Raw genomic sequence first — 10,455 nt, 5'->3', positions numbered from 1 at the left:
GTGATGTCGAACCATAACAAGGGTATTAAAATCGTCAAAATGCTTGATAAAAACCAAACCCGTGGCTGAACTGGGCAACTTCGCCTGCAAACTGATAACTTCGCCTGCAAACTGATAAGTTCGCCTAAATTGATAACTTCGCCTAAGGCTAAGTTCGCCTAACTGATAACTTCGCCTAAGGCTAAGTTCGCCTAACTGATAACTTCGCCTGGCATAAGTTCGCTCAAGGTTAACTTCGCCAAACTTAACTTCGCTTGATGTTAAGTTCGCTTATTGTTAAGTTCGCTTATTGTTAAGTTCGCTTAATGATAAGTTCGCTGGAGTTAGCAATTTAGAAAATAAATTAAAAACCTAATGAAAAATGTGTTAAGACAGCTCGACCCCAGCCAGGGGCTCTGCCCCTTGGACCCTGCTAGGGGTTGCCGCCCCTAGACCCCGCTGCCAGGGGCGCTGCCCCCGGACCCCCGTTCGTTGTGGGTTATATAAAGATAGAAATACAACATGAGGTAGTTAATTGATACATGTAATTATTATACAGTTAGCCGTGCCCAACTGAAGAAATGAATAACAATTAACGGTGAACGTAACCGACTTCAGGTGAGTTTCTAGCCCCATTTATGTGTTATGTTTTCGGGGCTGTGTGCATACTCAATATGTTTGTTAATACGCTTATCCTAAGAGGTAAGTGTATGCCTTATGTGAATAATGTGAAATGTATGAATGATTGCTTGATGGTACGTGAACGATCTTCGGATATTGCACGTACTGTCAGGTTGTAACGCTATGTATAAGATAAGTATGATCTGTATGCTTATGTGTATGAACGTGATAAAGTTAATAAAAGAAGGAAATGATGGTTGTATGGTTGTATGGTTACGAAAAGGGTACCGAGCCCTAATAATACTCGAGGTATGATGTATGGTTGTATGGTAACAAAGAGGGAATCGAACCCTACTAATATTCGAGAACTAGGGAACCGAACCCTACTAATATTTGAGGAAAGAGGGTACCGAGCCCTAATAATACTCGAGGAAGGAGGGTACCGAGCCCTAATAATACTCGAGGAAGGAGGGTACCGAGCCCTAATAATACTCGAGGAATGTAGGGCGTAATGCTCTTTATAACGTAAGAAAGTATGAAAGTAAGAAAGTATGAAAGTATGAATGAAAGAATATAAGTTTATGTGTATTGTATAATGTATGATTAACTAGAACTCACTCAGTGTAGCTGACTTTTAGTATGCACGCAGGTGAGTAGGATGAGACAGCTGGCTTGAGTGGGGACACATGGCAGAAGAATAAGAGTCTGGCATCTGAAGACTTATGATGTTTTAATTTTAATGCTTTAATGTTGAAAGACAAAGGATGTTTTGAGACAAGTTATGAACTATGTAATGTTTTATGAAAGTTTTTATATTCCGCGAATGTTTTAATTAACTCTGTTATTTAGAACTGCGTTTATGAGTAAATCCAACACGAAAGTAGGGCTACCGGTAACGGGGCCTTACACTCAGGGTCATAATCATCACCAGGATCCGTTTCATGTTCTTCACTTGGTCTAAATAAGTCATCTTCTTGCACTAAATAAGCCATCAACTCATCTTCACCCAATTGATATTCCTTGTCTTCCATTTGACTTTTGTCTTGGTCAAACTGCACTTTCTCAAATATCATCGTTCCCTAACTCAACATTCTCAGTTTCATCATGGCTGCAACATGACTGATAATGTGGAAAACAAATTTAAAGTAAATAGATGAAACAAGAAGCTCTAAAATTTAACATAAACTTAAATAACAACAACAAAGATTACATTATCCCATACTACAAAGACAATGTTAACAGCTAATCAATAAAAACACACATAAACGAAGAACAAAAACCAACTAATTCCTAGCAACATCTTCAAGCTTGTTACTTCTTTGGTTTTCATTCTTGCAAAATCATCTTTCTTGTTCATCATCTTCACCATTGCTTGAATTACCTTTTCACAACTAGGGCATGTGGGATCATCAGCCCATTTTAGCCATCCACAACTCCCCTTCTGTAACGGACAAAATATATCAACAAACAAACAACCCTAATTCGATTCACAATTCACAGATTACCAAATCATCATCATCATCATCGATTAACAGATTAACAAACAAACAACCCTAAAATTGACCTAAGCAACACAACAGACCAAATCATCATCGTTTAACAAACTAGAACCCTAATTCGTGAGTAATTAAAGCTTACACAGCACAAGAATCGACGCCCCGGGTTTGCATCGGTCCTGGATATCCGGTAACATGTCGCAGCACCACATGAACATCTCACACAAAGCTCATCTGCACGACAAGGCTTGGAAGGTGAACCCGAGGAGAATTGACTTGACTTGGATTGAGACATCCGTCAATCGGGTCGCCGGATAATGCCGCTCAATTACAGGTTGAGAGAATCGCCGTAGATGGTAACGAATCAGGGAAAGACGGTAGCTCGAGTTGTTATAAACGAATCAGGGGTAATAAAGTAATTTCCTTTTTTTTAATGGGTCAACGACGGGTCAACTGACGGTAGGAGTAAGAGGAACCCGCCGGAGAAACACAGGGGCCCAAACTTCACAAATTCTTTATCAAGGGTAAACCCATCGAACGTGACTATAAACCAGGGAGACAAAATGCAGATTTCTCTAGACTAAAAGAAATTTACATATTTAAGGAACACTAACCAAAACATACCTAACCAACTATTGCCAAAATATCAAGGTTGAAATCATCAGGCCCGCTCGAGAGCAAAGTCACTCTAAATGAACTCAACAACAAGAATACCACAAACAACAAGGTAGCAAACTGTAATTAAAAGTGAACTTTATTGTCATGTTGCGAATCGTCTATGCCAATTTATTTTATACTTATTTCAATGACAAGAACCCAACTTTACGTGCATAGCCGTATCAAAGATATATATGCTCATTGTACACGATACAAATATGCATCGCTCAAAGTGACCTAGACCCCTAAACCAATAATACAATAACACTGTTTACTTCGCCTGTGAAGATCACGACGATCGTGAATCGAAATTTAAGTATCAATAGATATAGGCAAATAATACTTATATATATTTAGCCAATGATATTTTCCTACGACTCCACAGGTGTCGTGTAAACGTGTCCATCATAGATGAAAAAGAGACAACTAATGTCGTGTTTTAAGGACGAGGGTAAAAAAAGAGCGAAAAGATAAAAGACATCCGACATAAAAGATAGCCACCTCTTTTGACCATACAACAAGATTGCAACATACAACCATCTTTTATAAAACCTAGTAGACGCATCTATAAAAGCCATGTGAAAGCCTAGCACCTAGAAGCTCTCTAAAGACTAGACACCCTTTTTTTTGTCTAAGAGCATTCTCGTTCCATTCTCCATCCTCATCTTTATAATTACACTACAAAACACTACATTTCTCTCTTGTTCAATTAAATAATATTACTTTATAGTTTATACATTTATCATTACATTTTTATCTTTCCTCTACTCACAACCAATTCAACAAATATTTAAAAATAAATAGGGACAAACAAAGTTTCTCCAAATTTACAAAAAATCACTACATTTTCTCTCTCCACCCTATAATTTACACTTCCAACCACTCAAAATCTCGCCCTATAATTTACAAACTCTTCTCACATCAATATATAGGAGATGAAGCATAGAGTAGCTCAAACAATTTGGCAATTTAAAAAAAAAATAAAAATAAAAATGTGGAATATGCAACAACTTATCAATTATCATACATTGTAGGTTCGGCATGCATGGGATTAAAAAAACTAGTTATAAATTGTTTATTAAATTTTTCTTAGTAACAAATCTATATTAGGAGATGCCTCAATTTTTATGGAAAAAAAAATAAGATAGCTACCTAACATCATACGAAAAAAAAAAAAAAAAAAACAACTTGTTCATAACTTGATTGTTTTTTTTTTCTTTCACAAGGATTTATGTATATAAGTTATTTATATCATAATATAAGATCTAAAATGTTAAGGTTGATTTTGTATTGATTTGTCCAAACAAGAGCCACAAGCTCCTTAGTCCATGGATGCCTGTTATACACTTGTATATATTATTATTGTAATGCATGTTGATCAATGCACTCTACAGCGAAAGATAGAAGAACAACAGAAACACCCCTTATACTACTAATATTTTGATTTTTTGTCCTATATTGTCTTTGAAAGAAACACAAGAGATGTTTATAAACAATTATAATCTATCAAACCCTCTAAATAAGAATAAACTAACCGGATGATTGCAACTTATATGGCTCTACCAACACTTTACTGTTTGAAAAACAAAACAGATTTAACATTTCCATCCACTAATCGATTCTGTAAATACTAAATCAAATAATAAAGTTTCACTTTGTGTGTGTGCAAGATTCATAAATGAGCTTATCATTTTAGAAAGAAAAATTGCATTTTAATAATCCGTACTATAACTCATTGACCGATAATTATTCATGCTAACAATGTTTAATGTTATCAATAAAACTCCTAACTTCCACTTTTATTGCCAATGACAATCCCACTTTAACGAAAAACTAACTCGTCTAACCCTAAAACTTATTAATGTCGTTTCAAACTAATCTACAACATTTTGATTAACATTTAAATCAGTCAATTGTTCATCAGGGACATACAATCATACATAGTTAGTTTTCCAATAGAGTGTGATTGTCATTGTCAACAAAAGTTAAAGCTAGAAATATCATTTCTCACACTACTAGTATAAACTAATATCGACTAATAAGTTATATAAACTTTTAATGTTCACTTTGTCTTTTCAAAACATAATACAAACCAAAGATTTAAAGATAATAAATAAATAAAAAACACTTTTCATATCGAACCACGTTAAACAGTTAGACACGCTTGTTTGACTCGACCGGTTTGATTTATTATTTTCTAAAACCACATAATAGAAATCTTTCATCAAAATCGTTTAAACCGGACCGTAAAAGCCCGTAAAAATTAAAACACAAAACAAATAAGAGTTCAAAAAAGTACCAAAGCTGTAAATCCCCCAAACTACCCAAAATATCAGTACACCCACACTTTGTTATAATAATAACTACGACTCAAACAAAGCATTGACATTGAAGCTCCACAAAACTTGAGCCAACCAACCATGGAAGCTCGTATCTTCCTTATCTGCATAATCTGCTTACTCACACTCAACACGTGTTCATCTTCAACTGATTCTGTTGAGATCGTTCCTGTGCAAGATTTGCAGAACGTTCAAGTAACAGAAGCTGAGAAGGTTCAAGTTACAGTCTACTACGAATCACTCTGTCCGTACTGCGAGAACTTTATTGTTAATTATCTGATCGATGTGTTTACCGAAGGAATTGGTGCGATAGCCGATGTGAAACTGTATCCGTACGGTAACGCTAAGGTCAACTCCAACGGCAACATCACTTGTTTTCCAGATGATTATTATTATTATAATTGTGTAATTAGAATGTAATTTTAGGTTTTAAGCAGGGCTGTTTACGAGCCGAGCCAGGGCAAGCTTGGACTCTCGACTCGATTTTGAAACCTAGCTGAAAATTTGAACTCGAGCCGGCTCAGTTATAAAACAGAAATTTTATAAATAAATTTTAACCGAATACAAAATAAGTTCTTAATGAATTCAACCAAATACAAAGTACATAACGAGTTCAACCGAATACAAAATAAGTTTAACATTATACATAACAAGTTCAATTGTTCAGATCAAGTTTACACTAATACATAACATATAATTAAATATTAAAACATAAAAAGTTTAAAATATATAAATATATAGAAAATAAAATAAAAGTAAAATATCAGAGCTAAACAGACCCGAGCTAACGAGGGAGCCACCCATGGTTCGAACTTGGCTCGTTTACAAACCGAGCTGGCTTGTCTCGGTTGCAATCCGAGTGAGCTTTTTCCAAGCGAGCTTCGAGCCTTTTGGAATTTGGACAGCGCTGGTTTTAAGTAGGAATATAATAAGATCTAACTTGTTGCTTCTTCTGTGTGGATTCATTGCAGCATGGTGAAAATGAATGTCTGTTAAATACTGTGGAAGCCTGCGCGATTAATACTTGGCCTGATGTGGTAAGATTTGACCGCTTTTGTGTCTGTATGGGTTTGAATTTTAGGATAAACATGATTTCTGTGATGATTGAATGACTGGATTTGTTATAGTTTGGATTGGAAATCCAAACATACTTGAATATATTGATTTTTGTTCTAGTAGATTAGCTTGTTTTGATCTTATCGTGATTATTAGGATCAGTGTTGTAGGACTCGCTAGTCGGGCGGGGGGGGGGGGGGGGTACCGAATACTGATTAATCGATTGAAATTTTTATATATAAAATTTCAAATACATATATAATTTTGAAAAATTACATAAAATTGTTCACATAAATACTTCTAAAACATAACAAATCAATGAGAAAACCAAGGTCCGATTGCCTTTCAAAAAATAAATAAAATATAAAAATAAGAAATAGGTTCGATTTGGGCCGACTTTTGATCGGTTTGACGATTACCACCTAATGTCACCAATTAGCAAAAAAACAATCAGTAACCCACCGATTAGCGACTTGTCGCCGAGTAATTCCGATTTTTACTACACTGATTAGGATTGTAAATCGGGATTAGATATCTTTATCAAGATAATTAATATCTGCTTGTATGTTAAATCAGTAAGAGTACATCTGTGCAGTTCAATTTCTGACTGATTTTTCTTGCTTGTGGTTGAACTTTATTTGCAGTGTACTAAGGAGTAATAATTAATCCAACTGTGATGATCTATATGTTTTAACTTGTATAAGTGTTACACAATATGCTTAAATCATTTCAAGTGACAATTTGACACTCGTGAATATTATTTTTCTCAATCATGTAATATGTATGCAGCATGATCACTTCCCTTTCATCTTCTGCGTGGAAAGATACCTCTACTATGAAAAGTTTGATAAGTGGGAATCATGCTTTGAAGAACTAAGTTTGGACCCAACACCCGTGAAAGAGTGTTACACTAGCGGGTTAGGAAACCAGGTAAACACTTCTCACATGTTTAATTAATTATTTGAGCACTTAAAGTTAAAGTCCACATATTAACTTGAATTCACATATTGCAGCTTGAACTACAATACGCAGACGTGACGAATTCTCTTCAACCACCAAAGAAATATGTCCCGTGGGTTGTTGTCAATGGAAAACCGCTTTATGATGTTAGTTTCTTTAACTCTACTCTTAAAACCATCAATACTTTAATTTATAGTGGTAATATAGTACTCATGAATGGGTCAGTTTGGAATGTGTGTTATATCCTAAACCGTTGAAACAGTAATGCATTTGCTAAGACCACCCAAATAGGCTTGTAAGCAAACTGAATTAACACGAATGAAATACGAACTGTTCACTTAATGTTTGGTTCATTTAGATGCCCGCACCCAACTATTAAATTACTTTACAATTCATCCAAATAAAAGTCTCATTCAATCCTTTGGCGTTTGATAATTTTTTAATTCACATATTACAAAAAGTAACCACGGGTATCTTTGTTTGTTTAAAAAATCTTTAGGGTCGTATTCAATATTCATCACCTAGCTTGTTTTTGACTGGATTTGATCTACGCAAAACAACTTATTTATTTTGGTATTACGTAAAGTAGTTTCAATATGCACGTCATTTTTATGAAAAAGGTTGAATAGTTGGGTGGCCTATTTGTCAACATCCCTGAATAGACAATGTTTTGAATCATAATTGTTACGTTAATTATTTATAAAGAAAATATATATACAAAAATGTTCGCTGGTCAACCCGCATCATACTAAAGCTACTCATCCATCATAAACTCATTGTGATATGCGGTTTCAAGACTACATTTACATTATAACCAACATATGTGGAATGTACACGGGGCCCACTTTGCCTAAAGCTTGTTTGAGGTGTCTTGCGTCAGCTAAAAACCCGATTGTTGCCCCTCATGAAAGGGTCATCCCTCTTCATCCAGTTACTTATCCAGATGACTCATCAAGTCCTTTATTGTCAAAGTTAAGATCAAATCTTATGTCCTTAATGTTTAAGAGAAACAGGGCAGCATAAAAGAAGGTAACACAATCCACTGCAAGCAAATGAAAAATTCCCAATGTAAATTTGTGTAATAGTTCTTATAAACTACTCTCTGCACGGCAAAAAATGATGTTTGGACAACGTTGTTTCTTGACGGACGAGTTATGTGATTGAAGTTTAAATAGGGGTGGGTATGTTGCTATTTGAATATTTAATGTTGTATTTTATGTAGAGGACAAAAGCATACTATGGTGTATATTTCATTATTTCTATACTTAATTAGTTATAATGTATTATTAAGATGTTAAAAAATAAGCGGTCTTTTATTATGTTTCTTAAAACCACTTTTATCTTCATAGTATTCTACCAATGGTTGGCTTGTTTGAAAAATGGATCTTTATAACATATGGATTCTACAAAAAAGAAAGTGCATGACCGCATGGATATTTGCTTTGTGATTTTGTGGAAATGTGGCTTTCAATTAAGCAATGTAATGAGTTTAAGCCCGCTTCTACGATTCTCTACGACTTATGAAATTGTTGAAAATACGATCAGGCTATCTCTATAGCTTTCTAAAGAAACCATAAATATACCAGAACAATAGACTGAAGTACTGAACCATTTTTGTAACCTAGACTACCATGTAGCTTATAAGTTTAAAAATGCATTAAAATGGTCATTTTAAATTGGTTGGATCTGTAACTTAAACTACTCAAACCAGACCGTGAACATTGTGGATCAAGCCTCCTTCAATTAAAAAAATTCAACTTGTTGCGTTTTCACGTGCAAACAAAGTTCAAAAAAATCAATAGCGGTAAACATTGCAGCAAGGAGGTAAAAACCACTAATGAACAACCCTTTAACTGTGTTGGATGATTAATGTCTTAAAAGAACGAAAACTATGTTTCCCATATGCCCTTGCACATTCCTCAAAAGGTGAAAACTCCCGGCCCATCGTATAGATGTGTTAGTTCTGCATAAACCATTAGTCAGTCAAAAAGCATTTAGCGACCATCCATTTATAAACAATCAAATCCGTGTTTATGTTAGTTCATTTATTAAATATTAAATAAATAAACTTTTCACCAAATGATTTACTTCGGTTCACAGGGTGATATAGTGTAAAAGAATAGCTATAGATCAGTAGCATTTCGTTATATACTGACGGAAAGAACTTTTACTAACAAGAAACCTGATAAAATTCATACCTGAATGTTACGAACATGTTTCATAAAAGACGGAACATCTGGATAACGACATTTTATAGTTCTAGCCTGAAGAAGTTTCTGAAAGCAAATGATGTCCCCATCTTCAAGCTATAAACAGAAAAACTGTTAAAGATGACACTACGATTAAAAGATGAAACTAGAAATTCAAGTCCCGTATCGATAATCAACACACGAATTAAACGAATAACTCTCGTTTATATTAATCAGAAAATATCACTCTAAAAACTGATTACAAACTCTCAAACCCTAACTCGGTTTGACTCTTGATGAACCCTAACTCGGTTGCATCTAAATGAACCCTAACTCAATTACATCTCGTGTGTGCCTCTTGGATGAACCCTAACTCGGTTACACCTCACACCACACCATCTATAATGTCTAACCATGACATGTTTATATATGACTAACCTAACTTGCTAGCCAAGACATTACCTATTATAATTACACTACAATTAGGAAACATATTGTAATTAGGAAATATAACCAACTATGTTAGCTTGTCATTATTGGCGCCTCAAGTTCACCGACTTGTGACTTGTAGTCTGAAATTACTTTCAACATAAATAACATATAGAAACATGCCTGACTTTTCTGATATGTGAGCTCGTGATCAACATGTACACACATGACATCAGGTTGAAACTTCAATTCCTAAATGAATAAAATGTCAATCTAAATGATTCATATAAAAAAATAAAAAAGATTAAATATAGAGTGACCTCAAACAGTTGTATTTCTTGACCAGGAGCAAAGCCAGCCAGCTCATTTAGCTTTCTCACTATTTCTTTAGGCTTTCCTATACGATTCACAGAGTCGCCCGACATACCTTTCACACACACGTTAAAAATAATGGAATTGGTACTAGGTATTGAACACGAACTCGTTAATTTGGCTAACACCCAAACACGTGTGTTATATTATTGAGAAACTTCACAAAACTCAATTACCCAATTACAATCTCTAAACACCAAAGCACGGGTATTTATAATCTAACCTATCACGTTAGACTACAACTAGGATTGCTAAATAATAGGACATGATAATTATACTAACAATTAAATCTAAGCACATTTAATTGTTTATAATTATCCACTCCATATTTAAATCATGTTACTTAACCTTGCACGC

General features: G+C 34.6%; 1 protein-coding gene across 1 annotated transcript; it reads left to right on the top strand.

The window, feature by feature from the left end:
• Positions 1-5,074: 5,074 nt before the first annotated feature.
• On the top strand, positions 5,075-8,243 carry LOC143593423 (gamma-interferon-responsive lysosomal thiol protein-like). Its single transcript, XM_077073057.1, has 6 exons — positions 5,075-5,467; positions 6,061-6,129; positions 6,938-7,078; positions 7,162-7,254; position 7,608; positions 7,905-8,243. The coding sequence occupies exons 1-6, from the start codon at positions 5,174-5,176 to the stop codon at positions 8,129-8,131; spliced, it is 825 nt and encodes a 274-aa protein (XP_076929172.1). The 5' UTR covers positions 5,075-5,173; the 3' UTR covers positions 8,132-8,243.
• The last annotated feature ends 2,212 nt before the right edge of the window (positions 8,244-10,455 follow it).

This window comes from Bidens hawaiensis, unplaced genomic scaffold (genome assembly GCF_021521415.1).
Source record: "Bidens hawaiensis isolate Kalapana, Puna unplaced genomic scaffold, B.hawaiensis_p1.1 tig00001685_1, whole genome shotgun sequence".
Taxonomy (NCBI): Eukaryota; Viridiplantae; Streptophyta; class Magnoliopsida; order Asterales; family Asteraceae; genus Bidens; species Bidens hawaiensis.
Note: the sequence above shows the minus strand (reverse complement) of the source record. Positions and strands in the feature narration are given on the sequence as shown.

Bases quoted from the DNA above. Each gene is read 5' to 3' on its own strand.
- LOC143593423 (XM_077073057.1), top strand. From the start codon at position 5,174: ATGGAAGCTCGTATCTTCCTTATCTGCATAATCTGCTTACTCACACTC. The intron at 5,468-6,060 runs TTTCCAGATGAT...GTGGATTCATTG, and splicing joins CCAACGGCAACATCACTTGT to CAGCATGGTGAAAATGAATG. The intron at 7,079-7,161 runs GTAAACACTTCT...CACATATTGCAG, and splicing joins CTAGCGGGTTAGGAAACCAG to CTTGAACTACAATACGCAGA.